A 16612-nucleotide genomic window follows, 5' to 3' on the forward strand; every position below is an offset into this window, starting at 1 on the left:
CCTTCGAATCTGAGGGGAAGCCGGCGAAACTCATTGCCTCCGGTAGCTCTATTTTTTTTCTCTATCTTTTGTCCAAAATTAATAGGACTTCAACTAATAAGTACTAACTCCTCAATATTTGTTTAAAAGTGCTATCTTTTCGCATTTATTAGTGAGAATTAAAAGTAGTCACAAAAAGCCAAAAAGAGGAAATCGCTCCAACCCGTTGACGACTTCAAGCAGCGTATGGGGAGATGTCGCATTACAGTGCATGAAAGAACACCGGTCCAAAAACTCTATGCATAAATCTCTCTCTCTCTCTCTCTCTCTCTCTGTGTGTGTGTGTGTGTTCTCTCTAAAAGAAAGCCTTCGAATCTGAGGGGAAGCCGGCGAAACTCATTGCCTCCGGTAGCTCTATTCTATTTCTCTCGGTAGGTTTTTAGTACACTTTAATCGTATGCTTCTATGCTGCTGTGTTCTTCCTTTGTTTGTTTTATTTCTTTCGGGTATTCAAATTCTTGGCTGTGGCCCAGATCTTAGATTGTACCACTGGATGTTTATTGTAGCTTGAGAAATTGACGAAATAAGTTTTTTTTTTTGTTTTTTTCGGATTAAACTTGTGGGTCATGCTTGGATTTTATCAGAACATAACTCCGTTTCCCATTTCTGAGCTGGAAATAAAATTGGGTATTTGTAAGATTTCTCAGAGAAGATTGCAACGGTTCTTCGGAATAATGACCTCAATTTCGCTTTTTTCTGGAATACGTGGTTACAGCTTCTTTATTATGGAATCTCGTCTTTAAGTTTTAGTCGGATAGGCTTTATTTTGTAGGAACTTTAAGGATTCGAAAATGCAATTCTTGATCTTAGTTTTCTCCAATTCCTTCGAATTAAACTATATAGCTTTATCCAGAAATCAAGTTTTTGGGCAATTTAATTCCTATGGTTTTGGATTTGTAACAGAGTAATTCTCTATTTTTAAGTAGGATTTTCGTATTTTCTTATGGTTTAGTGGATCAGATTCATTTTTCTCTGTTTTCCCTTGTCTAATACTCTTGTATGCTTTTACCCTATGACTTCAGATAAGCTGATGGCTTTTATTTTCTTGAAGTGTTTTAGTGAAGCTTGTAGCTTAAAAGTTACTTTGGTGGCACAATGTCGATGGTGGATGAGCCACTGTATCCGATAGCGGTACTAATAGATGAATTAAAGAATGATGACATTCAACTGCGTTTGAACTCTATACGTAGACTATCCACCATTGCGCGTGCACTTGGGGAAGAGAGGACTCGGAAGGAGTTGATTCCATTTTTGAGTGAGAACAATGATGACGATGATGAGGTGCTCCTTGCTATGGCTGAAGAATTGGGTGTTTTTATTCCATATGTTGGAGGAGTGGAGCATGCTCATGTCTTGCTCCCTCCTCTGGAAACACTATGTACTGTGGAAGAGACCTGTGTGAGGGACAAAGCGGTGGAGTCATTGTGCAGAATTGGATCACAGATGAGGGAGAGTGATTTGGTTGATTCGGTTATTCCTCTTGTGAAGGTCAGATATTAGATTACCCTGGGCTTCAAAGCTCTGTGACAATCTTTTCTCCCCCATAGTTCCCTTTCATGTGTGCCCACATAAATTGTGTATGTTGTTTAAGTACAAGATTCCAAAGGACACTTAAATACTAGACAATTCATTGGGAAGCTTTTAGAATCAGATCTTAATGTAGATATATGTTAATAATTGCTTTTACATATGACTTGGGAGAGAACTTGCAGTGCCTTTGATGCTACTTCAAGCAGTGTTATCTTCATTGTTGGAGGTGACTGATGCATAGTTGGAAGGTTCTGGATTCTGGAGCTTTGTATATATATATGATGCATGATCTTTTCTCTTTCCCACTATCCCCTTTCTTGAGCCAATATGTGGCTAGTGGTGAAATTGGAATCATTGAAATAGCATCATAGATTTCCTGGGGTTATCACCGTAAATAAATACTTCAAGCAGTTCATTTAGAGGACTTCTATTATCTGGTTTTCAGTAACATTCTTGCTAGTAATTGTATTTAGCATTTGAAGGTCTAGTTGTTTTTTTCTTAATTAAGTATACATATGATTGCTCTTTCACTATCACAGCCTTGGCCATTTCTAAATCTCATTTTTAGTTATTTATGTGTGATTTTTATTGGACTTGATCAATTCTAAATTACAGAGGTTGGCAGCTGGTGAGTGGTTTACGGCTCGTGTCTCAGCTTGTGGATTATTTCATATTGCTTACCCGAGTGCCCCAGATCTGTTAAAGACAGAATTAAGGTCAATATACAGCCAATTGTGTCAAGATGATATGCCAATGGTAAGAAGGGCTGCTGCGACAAATTTGGGGAAATTTGCTGCCACTGTGGAAGCTGCTAATCTCAAGACTGATATCATGTCTATGTTTGAGGATCTTACCCAGGATGGTATATCAAATTTTGGGTCTTTGTACTGGTTGATAGATATCAGAAGTTAACATGGTTCAGTTAATCTTTTTTAATTTTCTAAAATTTGTTGCAAGATGAGCTGCGAGATTTAGTTACTTGGACAGTTCTGTGAAATCTTATTATAGCTCCACAGTGTTAAATGATTTTTTCCAGATTAAGCATCTTAAACAGTGGTTATCTTCTGCTCCCTGAGGGAGGACGAAATGGCCTGTATATCAGTTGATGGAATATGTTGAATATGTTTTAGTAACAGGATGGAAGTTACTTGGTTAGTTAACTTTCTAAATGCCATTGGTGGACTAAAACTTTTTAAATGCTTCCTTTTCAGATCAAGATTCTGTTCGCTTACTAGCAGTTGAGGGCTGTGCTGCTCTTGGCAAGTTGTTGGAGCCTCAAGATTGTGTTGCCCATATTCTCCCTGTAATTGTCAACTTCTCACAGGTACACTTCACACTACGTTGTGCATTCTAATTATCATTGTAGTTGTTACTTTTTAATCTATCATTGTTGCTGTACCTGAGTTTTTTCTTGTTATTTATTTGGAGAGTTATTCTTGATGATGTTTATGATTTACTTTGACCTGTGTGTTTGGAACAGTTTGTAATCATCTTTCCTTGTATCCGTATGCTTTACTCTATGGAGCTTATTGATTGTGGGTGAACAGTTAATGTCTACCAGATCTTTGTTATTTCTGAGTGCAAAATATTGCCATATATAAAGATGTGTGATGAACTGGAAACAGTTATTTCTTCTTCGCAAATTGATGTTGCTGCTTCTTGCTTTGGTTATTTCTTTCTTTTTCTCCTTGTTAATTTGACTTTATAATTGTATCAGGATAAATCTTGGCGTGTTCGCTACATGGTTGCCAATCAGTTGTATGAGCTTTGTGAGGCTGTGGGACCTGAACCTACTAGGTAGCTGTTTATATGCTTCTAGAATTTGGTGTTACTGCATCTTATATATGTTATCTTACACACGCCTATAAATATCTGGTAATGGCAAAACTATTAGGAAATACTCAGCATGTTTTTCATTTCTTTGTCTTGGTAATAATCCTGAAAACAGTAGCATTTTTGTGGACTGTAGATATGATGCTGTCTGGATGTGTGGACATAAGGAAATGCCAGATAATGAACTTGATTGGATATAGTCAATTGTTCATATCTACTTGCGTATGCCTAGGGTGCAATTAATGTATGATATGCTGCTGTTACCTGTCTTCCTACTAGTGTAGTTAACTTTTGACATATGCAATATATGATATGTTGTCACTATATGTTTCAAGGACGGATTTGGTTCCTGCTTATGTGCGCCTACTCCGAGATAATGAAGCAGAAGTGCGAATTGCAGCTGCTGGAAAAGTTACAAAATTTTGTCGGATCCTCAATCCGGAACTTGCTATTCAGCATATTCTTCCCTGTGTAAAGGTATCCTGGATGGAGCGAAATCTAGTTGGATTTGTCTGTTAGTGAATGAATATATTGCCCTTATTATTTTTCATAGTTATCTTATACTGAGAGGTGATTGCTTGCAGGAATTATCATCTGATTCTTCACAGCATGTAAGGTCAGCTTTGGCATCTGTCATTATGGGAATGGCTCCTGTGTTAGGAAAGGTAAACAAAATTTGCAACTTTAAGTTGGACAAGCTACTTTTGTGATGCTAAAGATTTCTTTCATGTGTGCAAAAGTGTGGATGGGAGAATGTTTGTTCTGCTTCTCTACATCATATGTGAAGTATTATTCACTTCAGTCAACACTATGCTAATGTTTTAATAATATCAAAACTCTTTGTATGTATTGATGAGACTTAATAAGTCTCCTCTTGCTTCATACTTGATAAAGTAGGCTGCTTATAACTCCATAAAATACTGCCAGAAGCATTATTATCTTGTGTGGTAAAAGTATCTGCTTGTGCTATATAGCCTATTGTTGGAATTACATGTTTTTTTGCCAATCACTTTCATCTCAACTTTGTGAAAACTACTATAGCTATTGTATCTTGATCTATCTTTCAACAGTTAGTTTACTTGTTATACATATGATTCTTGACAGTCTTCCACTAAGCTGCCATTGGTCACAGTTGTAAAGCTTTGTATCTAGATTGGTCAAGTATTGTATTTCTGTTTTCTGCTTTCCTTGTCATGATCGTGCATCTCAATTGTCTTTTCCAGGATATAGAGAAATTTATCTTCCATATATCATTTACTTGACCAAAATTACAGTTGTCGCCTAATCTATTCTTAGATAAAGGCTGGATGTGGACCTGGGGTAGTGGTTACTAATTCGATTGTGATGTGGTTCCTTGAACTGCTAAGCGAACGAATAGCTGTGTGTGTGCTGAAAACTGTCGTCTAAGTTATCTGAAAATTTGTTAGACATGCAGATGAAGTGACCTTCAATTCATCGTATAATCATCAATTGGTATTTGTGTGGTATACTAGTTCAATTGATGTGTGGTTCTTTTTCAATTTGGGATTCTGATCTACCTGAATGGATTTCTTTTACATTGTTGTTACCTCGATTTTCTCTTTAGATAATAAGTTTATAAAGTTCTGCTTACTTTCATGCATGGTTGTGCTTGAGTTTTAACATGGGATTTTCCTGTTGATGCAGGATGCAACAATTGAACAACTTCTTCCTATATTTCTCTCCCTTTTGAAAGATGAGTTTCCTGATGTTCGCCTCAATATTATTAGCAAGCTAGATCAAGTCAATCAGGTCCCTGATGCCCCATTCAATTTCTCCACTCAATCACTATGTCTACCAGTATCACTTTGTTCACCTCCCACTGATTTAGTATTCTTCTTCTGCATGCCGATGCAGGTTATTGGAATTGATTTACTCTCACAGTCTCTATTACCAGCTATTGTTGAGCTTGCAGAGGATAGGCATTGGAGGGTTCGGCTTGCCATCATAGAATATATACCTTTATTGGCTAGTCAGTTGGGTGTCGGATTTTTTGATGATAAGCTGGGTGCTCTTTGCATGCAGTGGCTGCAGGACAAGGTTGGTGCTTCTCTTTAATTTTATTTTTTGGAGCATGAATCATCTTCCCGTCTACAGTTCTTTTTCTCATTTTTGCTGCTATTAATTGGAGAAAGTGTAAAAGGCAATGATGTAGTGAAGGCTGTCAGTTTTGAACTTTCAGGATCTAACTTGATATCTTTAGTGGGACATTCAAGAAAAATCTGTTCTCGGTTTCTCTCTCAACCATCAGCCAATTGATTTTGTAATTCTCTTGCCAATAAAGTTCTATTGTGAATGAAGATATCCAAAGAAAATATATTCTTTCTTTTCCATCTTTACGCCTTGTTATTGCTGATGCGCTACAACTGGGAAAAACATTGTGAACTTTTGGGATTTGTGCAGGTTTACTCTATCCGGGATGCTGCAGCTAATAATTTGAAGCGTCTGGCTGAGGAGTTCGGTCCAGAGTGGGCAATGCAGCATATAGTTCCCCAGGTTTGTGGATGACTGACTGAAGTGCTCCCTTTTATGGTTGTGCTTATATTGGCAAATGACTTCCTGTTATATAAATCTTCTGCTCTCAAAATTGATAAATCTTCTTGGAGTTAAAAAGGTGTTTCCAATAGTAGATTGAGTTTTTTCGTTAAGCATATGCTGGAACGCCTTCCATAGAATATGACAGAGTGCAAATCCATCTGTTAGATGGACGCTTTGGCTCTCATTCTCCTCAAACCTATGGACTAGTAATATTCTCTTGTTAACAAGTCTGAATGTTCAAGCGTTGCATCATTTTCCATGCAGGTTTTGGATATGGTAACCAATCCGCATTATTTGTATCGGATGACCGTTCTTCAGGCAATTTCATTACTTGCTCCTGTCATGGGTTCTGAGATTACATGTTCTAAGTTGTTGCCTGTGATCGTTACTGCATCAAAGGATAGGTAGTTTTCCCTTCCACATTCATCTGTTGGCTGCATTTACTCAACGGTATTTTCGCTGCTAAATAGCGGAATTAAATTGTTTTGCAGGGTACCCAACATCAAGTTTAACGTGGCTAAGGTGTTGCAGTCCATGATCCCCATTGTTGATCAATCCGTGAGTAAACATTACTTGTTCTTTGCACATATAATCTACTATGATGTCTTATTTCTGTTCTGTTTACAGTCTATATCTAGCTCTTGGAAACATCTTGTTGCTCTGTAGGTGGTGGAGAAAACAATACGCCCCAGTTTGGTGGAGCTTTCTGAGGACCCTGATGTAGATGTCCGTTTCTTTGCGAACCAAGCACTTCAGTCGATCGACAATGTGATGATGTCGAGCTAGACAAGTTGATGCTGTTTAATTCCCATGGCCGCTGCTGCTATTCATATGTCCTTTTCATTATAGTGGTCCTGGATAGTAGTCCTTGATTTGTTTGAAGGATCTAAATCTTACATTTCACGCCACTATTTGTATCTTCACTTTTATCCGTCCCTTTTTTGCGTCCCTTTGGCTTGCTGGCTGTTACTAGTGTTTAAAGGGTAGTATACTGACATATGTATGGCTAAAATCTAACGCTGTCAAAGTTTGAAATGATAATTTTAGGGTGTCTATTCGGTTCTTGAAATTGTTTATTTTGCTTGAGAATGTGAATAGCTTCTGTTCTTGAACTAAAGGAATGTGGAGGCTAGCAAATCTCTCTTAAGGGCCAAAACATAAACAATGAAATCCCTCCTCCACTCCACATTCATAATTCGTAGTTTGTTTGTGTCTCCTCTAAACGTGACAAAACCATCTGACATCAATTGCTTATCCGACCTCTAAATTCAACATCTCATTATGCCAATTTAAGGCCATCATCATCATCATCTATTTGTTGACCAATTTAATTGAAATATTTGTCGTATGTTGATGCCTTTTCTCAAATACTTTAATATCAAACTACCTAAATCTTCTTCCGAATCAAACATTTCAAACTTTAGCTTTAGGTTTCCATATTGTATGCTATCAAGCGTACGACAAATAATAAAAGTTTACACACTTTTTTCCACCAGTTATCATCCTTGTCTCCCGTTTGCAATATTTGAGCACATATAGACAAAGAGCTAGTGTTCAAACAGTATTTAATTAAATTGGCACCACCCCTTCTCCCAATTCATGGCTTCAATTTCAATACCTAATAATATATATATATATATATTGTGTATATATCATCTTAATTTCCATTTTGTATATTTAACCTACTAATTACAACAAAACAAATTTAGAAAATCACAAAATGAAATCCTTTAACGCAAACATATACGAGAATCCCCCTCGACCGACCCTCAGTTATATCTACTAACAAAGTTGTTGATATGACAAATCAACTCATGAAGCCGCGTTTGGGACAGAGGAGACTTGTTCAGAATCTGAAATGCATGCCCAACACCTTTACACACCACTTGCTCTACTTTCCTACCTTCCCTTCCCAAAACACCACAAAACTCCATATTCCTATCTTTCAATATATCCATCTCCGCTACACACACCATAATCGGCACTTCCGTTGCCCCTTTGACCACAGGATTGCACCATGGATGGTCCCGGTTGGCCCCTGCAGGCAACGCCAGCCGCCAATATGTGTCCGATGCTGCCAGCGTGAGGGCGGAGCCTGGCGGCTGCACCATGCACTTCTCCGAATGAGTCCTTGACTCCCCTCCAAAAAAGGGTTGTATTAGGATGAGTCCCTTGATGATGTCCATTAATGGCCTTACTCTTAAGGCCACATTATAGGCTATATTAGCACCGGCACTATCGCCGGCTAAAAAGATCCTCGAAAAGTCGCATTTATTGATCCACCATTTGTGATCATGATTACCAGCAGCAAATGCTTGCTGCTTCAGCCAAACTAGAGTCTTGACACCGTCGTCGTAGGCTGCCGGAAGAGGGTTTTCCGGCGCCAGCCTGTAACTCACCGACACGATCAAACACTTGATTTTTGAGGCTAAGTTTGCTAGGAAATCATGGTAGCAACTCCAAGAAGGGGAGCCAACACAAAATCCACCTCCATGGAAGTAGACAAGCAAAGGGAGCTTCTTGTTGCCTAGGGAGGCATTTGGGACATAGAAACGTGCCCAAATGTTGGTGTATTTGTCTATGATCATGTCTCTGCACGTGACCTGAAGCTCGGGGGCCAATGAACACGTGACATATGGCACGATCTGGGGTCGTTCCACGTGGCCATCTATGTAGACCCTAATAAGGCCATCAATTTCCTCAACTACATGAACTGATCGTCGCTGCTGCAGCTGCTGCTGCTGGGATTGATCTTGGCCGTTGATTTGAAGGCTGAGAGTTGAATCCAGTGTGGTAGCACCCATGATTCTCTTGATCAGAACGGAAATGGAGATATGAAGAAAAAGAGTTGCAAAGTTGAGATTGTTTCTTGAGACAAAATTGAGGGTGATTGATGGTATTTATATAGGAAGTGAAACCGGGAAAAGGTAAGATTGGAAGTGGGCAACTAGGGCAAGGGATACTGACACGCGTCTTCATTTGGAGTCTATTAAATTATTATCTAATTATTGTGAAAAATGGTCTTCGTTTCAGCCCATGAAATTAATTTCATGACGGTAAGATTGTAAATTTGATTAGCATCATACATTGATTATTGATGTTTTGATTACTCCAATTAGTTATAATAGGGTAAATACAATCATCTCTCTTGAAATTTGACATAATTATAAATACTTTTTATTGTTTAAAAAATTACCAATACCTCCTACTTTGAACGATTGTCTAATAATTAACCCGTTCCGTTAGTCTCCATTAGGTATTCATCTATTTTTTATGATGAACTGACCAAAATGCCGTTGTGGACTAAGGATTATATTTTTATTTATTTTTTAATTTTTTTTATTGACTAAGTGAATAATTTTTTTATAATTTTTCAAACTTTTCATCCACTTCTTCAAATTTTTTAATTTTTTCTAAAAGAAAATTACAATAAGGACATAGTGACAATTTCATACCTCAATTCAAGAATTACATAAATATCAAGGGGTATTTGTAATTTTTCAAACAATAAGAGGATATTCATAATTATACCAAATTTAAAAAAAGATCATTGTAATTTACCCTTAATAATATTTAAAAGTTAGCAGTATAACTAGGCGCGGTGCGTGTATGAAATTAATTTATTTTAAAGAATGGCTATTATTTTCAAGAATCAACTTAAAAATACTTATAACTCAAGATATGTATAAATAATTAACAATTACTCAACAATAATTTTCTTATAAGACTTAAATCTAAGACCCCACAATTACAAAATTTTGTGAAAAACATTAGAAATAAAAACAAACAAAAAGAAAAGTGGAAGGGCGAATAGAAAAATTAGAATTGATGGGAAGGAGAAAATTAAGTGGGTTACATAAGGTCAAATGTGGCGTGCGATCCTCATCAAATTTCACGACATTTTACAATAATTGGATGGACGTACATGTAACATTGTGGGCGCAACCCAAAAAAGTTAATTAATATGGCACATATGACAATAATTGTAGCTGTGCAATGACATTAATTATTGTAAGCCAGAAGGTAGCTACATTATTAAACAAACAAGCTAGTGATAGATATCTTGAGAGTATTTGCGACCACTTTAAAAAGATGTTTTTTAACTTGTAACTCTTTAAAAGTATTTTTGAAGTGTTTGAAATGTCAGCTTTTACTTTTGAAATAATTAAGAAAAAAATATTTTCGGAAAGCTGTTTTGGCTTTTTTGTAAATAAATTTAATTTTATTTTTGACTACTTTATCCTTATTATAATAATCTAATTCAACTTTACCGTTTTTAATTTATTTTTAAAATTGTATATTTAGAGTTGATACCGGAGTTTTCAAATAATTTTAATTTTAACAATAATTAAATCTACCCTTTCATATATTTAATATATCATCTAATTATATTATTTCACTCACATATTATTATTTGATTAATTAATAAAATAATTATTTTTTGCAATCATATAAATTTAGTTATCGTGATGAATGAACAATTATATTATTTAGTGGGAGCATTATTAAATTAAATATATATATTTTTAATATTTTTAAAAACATAAATATGAAATACTAATTGAAATATTTTTTTACAAACATGTCCGTCGGATCTCAAAGTCAAAAAACAGACAACCTAATTTCAGATTGTCCCCCACAACATCTCCTGTCACCAACAAATTTGTTCAATGTTCCCTCTACTGGAAAATGCTACTGTCCTATTTCTTATGATTATAATTAAGGACTGAATCATATGATTATATGTTAATCATAATTTTATTTAATAGTATCTACATTCTAACTTACGCATTTTTGTTTGGACATTACTAAATAAATAACCCATTATTAATTAAACAATAGAACACGTTGACGAATATACAGTACATATTAAATTAGGTAATGAAATCATTTGTCAAGAATTTTGGCTGTAATCAAAATTTAGAATATACTTATCGTATAAATGCATGAACTTGGGTTATGAATTAGTTATTAATTAAGACAAAGGTATTTTTTGATAAGTAAAATGCAAAAGTTTTCTTTGTATAATTATTATATATATATATAGAGAGAGAGAGAGAGAGAGAATAAAATCTTGCAAGTACAGGCAAAATAGGTAGGCACCAAAATGTCTTTATTCTTTTCATTCTTTTTGACCATGTAAGATGAGAACACGAGGAATCCAAATGTCAGCTCATCTCTTACCCACATACATACATACATACGTACATACATCCGATTCTTGAAAACCTACATACGTCTTTCCAACCCTTATACTGTCCTTTGGATATTCTATGTATTTTTCCCAAACAATTTAGGTCAACCAAATGATATTATTATTGCTCGGCTCTTTAGGTTCCCACACACCTTTGGTTGTAAGAAATCTTTTTCTATCCGAATCAGGTTTGATCGATTTAAATTAATCATACGTAATAAGTGTGGTACACTTGTAATTTGATCTATCAATTTTGTAAATTATACACTAATCATATAATAAGTATCTTAGTGATGGTTCAAAAAATAAGATCAACTTAAGACAATTAAAAAGTTTATAGATATACATATCAATTTATAGAGATGGTCCTTTTTCTCCATTGGATTTTTGAAAAAAGAAGGGAATATGTGGTTTTTCTCTTGAAAAGGCAGAAACGACAACAAGTGTCAATTTCACACGTTAAAAGTGTATCTGAAAATCGGATCTAAGAGTTAGCAAACACCAACTTCAAGTTAAAGATTATGATCAAATTAGAAGTTGCAAACTAAATATTACATGAGCAGATCATATGTACATATATTATAACTATGTGTGTGTATGGAATATTGAGCAAGAAAGAATCATCATCATATATTATCCAACAATATTTGATGCTATCCACAAATTAAAAAGGCAAAGTCGGCCCGGAATTTCCCAGACCTTAAAATTTTCGATTGTTTTTCTAAAAAAAGATTTATTTCAGTAAATCAATAATTGACCTTAAATAAAATTGTTAACGTAGATTCAACTACATCTTAAAATTAATATGATTGGCTCTAATTAATTCAATAAAATTATAACAATTAGAAAATAATAATTTGTATATATGTGAGTAGTTTGAAAATTATTGAATGTCAAGTTGCAGGTGAATCATGTACCACACCAACACGCCCTGCATGCTATTCTTTCTTACAAAGGAAGAATAGGAAGCAAAGTAAAGCAGAAAAAGATATTTCATTCCAGGCGCATATAATGTCAAATCCATGTAATTTTCGGTTTATCTCATCGTCAATCAATTAATTATATGTGAATTTATTAGGAGAATTAATATAAGATAAATATCAAAAGGAAAAAAATCCTGAATAATAATTGTAGTAGAAAAAGCATATAATATTATATATATATATATATCTAGCTCTTCATTCCCTCTTGAACCGGTGGAGCCATCCAACCCGTTCCTTTCTGCCTTTCCAAATTCCCATGCCATCCTGCACACATTCATATATATATTTTTCCATTTCAACCTTTTCTTTTCTTTCTTTTTCTAAAGAAAAAACAAAATTATATGATCTTGTGAAAAAGTTTCGTGATCTCAGTGAAAGAAGATAGAGGAATATCTCATGCCAAATCCCAAGAATAAAAAATATTCACTTATTCTTGAAAAGTAAAGACTACTCAGAACAATTATCATTAATCATCGTCTTTTCCAAAATTGAACATATATATGCATCCACGGGGAATAATTATTCTTACAAATCAATTCACACAAAGTCCCACCAATCAATTAAGTAAAGTTGTCCATCGATTTCTAGTAAGATATTACTTAATTTGAAAATATTAAAATAGGAGGATAAAAATTAATGTACAAGCGAGCAAATAAAGATTGTACGTACCTATAGACAAGTCGAATCCCTGGTTCTGGAGCTGTCTATACTCCTGGCATAATGCACACGTCTCACAACAGCAATGCACGCAGCAATCAGTGCATGGCCTTTCCTCCAGGAAATACTGTCCCCGTAATTTTGATCGATAGAAGCAGGAGTACAGGCAGGAGCAACCACTCACGCACAGTATCATTGAGTACAACGCTCCACTAATTCCACAGGCTGAACATATATATGTACATAAACAATTATTAAACACCACGAATTATTAAAAGCGCATAACTACTAATCTGTGGGACGAGAAATGCAATTTTTACTGGAAATATATAAGTAGAGTATGGTCTAATCTTCGTATTCCTGTTTGGGTTACGTACAGGTTGATCCTCTGTCGACGATTTCTGCAATGCGACCAAATGTTATGCATGGACACCAACAGGTCAGGCAACCTGGGAATTAGAACAATTAATTAATGTTACAAATTAAAGGTTATTAGTGGGGTTTATTTATTTTATAATGAAACTAGCTATTGTAATAACACATGTATAGGTTTATGTGTGTGTAGAAAGTAGGGCTCACAAACGCTGATGTTGTCGCAACAGTCACACAGGCCGGTTGACCAGGGGACAGGAGAATGAGGGCCCAGTTTAGGGGCGTGTAGAGCCGGCGGAAAGGACTGCAGATTCACTGGAATACTGGCGGCTGGTGCTGCCATTGTTGGTGGCTCCGGTGGGGCTGATGGTAGCGAATTAGACGCTTTCATTTTCAAAACGGAGTGTATTTGCGGTGTATATATGTCTCGTAATGAATGGGAAAGGAGGGAATTCATGAGTTTTGTATTTGAGAAGGGAACGGTGCATGGGATGTAGCAGTTGGAGGTTGGTCGGGTAACTGTTTCTTTCTTTTTTATTTTTATAAATTTATGTTATTTTTATTGTTTGCCCTATCTTAATTGATTCACCGTTTCTTGTTCTCTTAAATTTGGAGGGTTTTGTCTAATATTAGGTTTCAAATTTCATGTACAGAAGCAAATCATTACATGTTAACTTGTAAGAGTTGCTAATTAATAAAGTAGATGATCATCAGAAACACTTACAGTTTTGTGATCAAATTAAGTTGGAATATATACGTCGTTTGGCTAGAACGTGTGTGTTTCGATCTTAATAACTACATCAGTTTGATGTTTATTTTAATTCTATTTTTCATGAGTTTAATTATTACATTATCAGTCACATATATTTGAAACTTTTTATTTTTTTTTTCTTTAAATCACTATTAACTATATAAAAAAAAATCAATCACAGTTAACTATTGTGTTGACATGAAAGATGGAACTCTTCCTTAATTACGCAGACCATTATTAACATACCTGTACAAATCTTGTTTTACCCTTCAAATTTGCTGTGGATTTAAGACACACACACAAACATGTGTATGTGCGTGCATGCGTTGCAGGATCAAGAACTGAAGAGAAAGGAAATTCCGGGCAGTTTTCTTATTTGTTGGCAGCGGAGCGTTCAAACTTGTGAGCAATTAGGGGTATGAACACCCCAGTCCCAGTTCCACTGGAGCTGGAAGACGGGTAGTATGAGAATACAGGTCGTCCACCACTGCTCCTACCACACACCGACCAGTCGTAGTACTTTCTTCCATCCAGCACCATTAATCTAGTACTACTACTCTTCTCAGTTATTACCCTGCAGGAATTCTTGGTAACTGATGCCGATGATGCAAGTTTGCAAGATGGCTTCACTTCCTCAGGATTCTCGACGATCAATTCAGCAATCCGCCTTTCCAATTCTTTGTAAAACCCATCATCCTCCTCGTACTTGTCTCTATTCTTGTTTGCCTTCATTTCCATTTCCATCTTTTGTTGAACGAAGTAGAAATGCAGGAAACCAACGTGATCCTTATATGTAGTTGAGAGGTCTGTTGAGCAAATTTTAGGTCCATTTGGAGATCATGAACAGATGGGAAGAATTTTCATGAAATTATACATTGAATCTGATAACATTATTGCAAACACTGGATTTAGTCCTTTGGACTCCATGGTTGGGTACATGAAATGCACAAGTAATTTATTTTTCAAATTGTTGCCAAAGAAAATAAAGGTAATATATTATAAGTGTACTTAATGAGGCCAGACCTGAACAAATTATTAGATAAATGTAATACTTATTGTATAATTAACGCATAATTAAATAAAAGTAATCAACATGATAAGTGTATTATTGGCATGTGATTAATTTGATTGTATTAAATTTAATTTTGATAAGAATTTTTCCAATATTAGTACTTAATTGGACGCAAATTAAGCCCATGATAGCTGTCAAATGACTGTTAAAATATGCATATATATGCTCCAAATGTCACTTAACGCTTAATGATATGCCGAATACATTGATTAGTCAACTAAAGTTTGACATGACTATATGATCATGAAGGGAAATAGAAGCTTAAAGTATGTACCTAAAAGTATGTAGGAACAGTTGACACGTGGATTCAAACAAATCTTTTAACACCAATAAATTAGATCAGAAAAATTCTAAGTTGGAGAGATATGACAAGTATAATATATTTATCGTGTAATTAATATACAATTTTAAAAAAATAATCAATCATATGACAAGTATATCATACAAGCTATATAATTAATTTAATATAGCTAATCCTGATTTGAATAAAAAAAATTTCTCATTAAATCATATTGCTTACTGAATAGTATTAGATTCCCCTTTCATCGAATGTATTTTTTAAGTTTACTTGGTTCAAATTTTTCGACATGAATCTTCCTGCTACTTTTAGAATTGAATTACAGATTTTTTTTTTGGTTGAAATCAAATTTATTCAGGCCTAATCTGTGGTATAGTCGTCGTTACTTTGAATTTTATTAAAGCCAATTAAGAATATAGATTTATTTATTTCTAGAATTTTGGAGTTATTTTAATATCTAAACGATTCAACACGTTTTTACACCCAAAGTGGACTTATAAACTCCAAAATTAGGAATGTTCTTAGCATTTGTAACCACTTGGAGACGGCTTGCTTGACCATTCACTTCCCTTGAACATTGACCTCAATCAAATGCAACTTTTCCTTGGATCACTTATCCACTATATATTTCTCCATTAGCACGACCAAGATTTGTCAATCACTACACAAAACCTCCTGCCATGGATGTTCAAAGCAGTTCTCAACAAGAATTGCACAAAACAGCCATTTACGCATTTGATGAAGTTGAATACGATGATGATGTTTTCTATAAGGAGCTCAGAAAACAAGTCTTACAACTGACAGCGGAGGACGATGAATCATTTGAAACCAAGAATCCCAACATGCAAAAACAAGGCCAGAATTATGGTGCTACAAATGACAGGGGCTATTACAGTTGGCCCGGGAACAAGGAGGATCATGCGGCACCTGCATGGATATTGAATTTGTGGAGAACTGGGAACGGAACAGGAGTTTTCATACCACAAATTAATGCCCAGGCCAGATCGAAAAACAGACCAAGTATGTGCTCTTATGTGAAATATGATCAATCTGAAAGAGAAATATTTTGTCTAGGCTTAACATTTAAGTTTGGTAATAAACATGTTTGCTGTTTGAATATGGCTGCAGGAAAGAAGAAGAACAAAAGAGGACGAACATACAAGGGTGTGGAAAAGATGAGCTGGACTGAAAATTAGATTCTTTTATTCTTTCAGAACCTGTGAAATATGTACTTTTAACTGCCCTGTGTATAAATGAATGGAATGGAATGTAAGTTTTGATGGCTGCATCGTTATAGCTTTATCATCATAACAATACAGTTTTAATA

The 16612-nt window shown here is 35.2% G+C and overlaps 4 protein-coding genes across 6 annotated transcripts; 2 read left to right on the forward strand and 2 right to left on the reverse strand.

The window, feature by feature from the left end:
• LOC105161209 (serine/threonine-protein phosphatase 2A 65 kDa regulatory subunit A beta isoform) lies at positions 251–7027 on the forward strand. Of its 3 annotated transcripts, XM_011078831.2 has the most exons (13): positions 251–410; positions 1091–1527; positions 2185–2431; positions 2781–2893; positions 3287–3366; positions 3738–3879; positions 3987–4067; positions 5068–5172; positions 5278–5460; positions 5824–5916; positions 6223–6362; positions 6450–6516; positions 6625–6744. In XM_011078831.2, the coding sequence occupies exons 2-13, from the start codon at positions 1135–1137 to the stop codon at positions 6742–6744; spliced, it is 1764 nt and encodes a 587-aa protein (XP_011077133.1). In that variant the 5' UTR covers positions 251–410; positions 1091–1134. The 3 variants fall into 3 exon arrangements, with proteins under 3 accessions (XP_011077133.1, XP_020549744.1, XP_020549747.1); XM_020694085.1 differs by lacking the exon at positions 251–410 and having other exon boundaries at positions 1135–1527; positions 6625–7027; XM_020694088.1 differs by lacking the exon at positions 251–410 and having other exon boundaries at positions 1135–1527; positions 6586–6725.
• On the reverse strand, positions 7522–8966 carry LOC105161219 (probable carboxylesterase 6). Its single transcript, XM_011078839.2, has one exon. It carries the CDS (start codon positions 8760–8762, stop codon positions 7728–7730), a length of 1035 nt encoding a protein of 344 aa, XP_011077141.1. The 5' UTR covers positions 8763–8966; the 3' UTR covers positions 7522–7727.
• LOC105162158 (protein PLANT CADMIUM RESISTANCE 2-like) lies at positions 12323–13833 on the reverse strand. Its single transcript, XM_011080130.2, has 4 exons — positions 13372–13833; positions 13170–13241; positions 12805–13017; positions 12323–12399 (listed from the first exon to the last, which is right to left on the reverse strand). Exons 1-4 carry the CDS (start codon positions 13619–13621, stop codon positions 12323–12325), a joined length of 612 nt encoding a protein of 203 aa, XP_011078432.2. The 5' UTR covers positions 13622–13833.
• On the forward strand, positions 15922–16596 carry LOC105161235. The gene is made up of 2 exons (XM_011078862.2): positions 15922–16305; positions 16414–16596. The coding sequence occupies exons 1-2, from the start codon at positions 15966–15968 to the stop codon at positions 16479–16481; spliced, it is 408 nt and encodes a 135-aa protein (XP_011077164.1). The 5' UTR covers positions 15922–15965; the 3' UTR covers positions 16482–16596.

The sequence above is a fragment of the Sesamum indicum genome, linkage group LG1, assembly GCF_000512975.1.
Source record: "Sesamum indicum cultivar Zhongzhi No. 13 linkage group LG1, S_indicum_v1.0, whole genome shotgun sequence".
Lineage (NCBI taxonomy): Eukaryota > Viridiplantae > Streptophyta > Magnoliopsida > Lamiales > Pedaliaceae > Sesamum > Sesamum indicum.

Coding starts and splice junctions, on each gene's coding strand:
- LOC105161209 (XM_011078831.2), top strand. CDS start 1,135: ATGTCGATGGTGGATGAGCCACTGTATCCGATAGCGGTACTAATAGAT. Junction 2,894..3,286: donor TAATTGTCAACTTCTCACAG/GTACACTTCACA, acceptor TAATTGTATCAG/GATAAATCTTGGCGTGTTCG. Junction 3,880..3,986: donor ATATTCTTCCCTGTGTAAAG/GTATCCTGGATG, acceptor GATTGCTTGCAG/GAATTATCATCTGATTCTTC.
- LOC105161219 (XM_011078839.2), bottom strand. CDS start 8,762: ATGGGTGCTACCACACTGGATTCAACTCTCAGCCTTCAAATCAACGGC.
- LOC105162158 (XM_011080130.2), bottom strand. CDS start 13,621: ATGAATTCCCTCCTTTCCCATTCATTACGAGACATATATACACCGCAA. Junction 13,242..13,371: donor TTGCGACAACATCAGCGTTT/GTGAGCCCTACT, acceptor TCTAATTCCCAG/GTTGCCTGACCTGTTGGTGT. Junction 13,018..13,169: donor CGTCGACAGAGGATCAACCT/GTACGTAACCCA, acceptor ATATATGTTCAG/CCTGTGGAATTAGTGGAGCG.
- LOC105161235 (XM_011078862.2), top strand. CDS start 15,966: ATGGATGTTCAAAGCAGTTCTCAACAAGAATTGCACAAAACAGCCATT. Junction 16,306..16,413: donor CAGATCGAAAAACAGACCAA/GTATGTGCTCTT, acceptor ATATGGCTGCAG/GAAAGAAGAAGAACAAAAGA.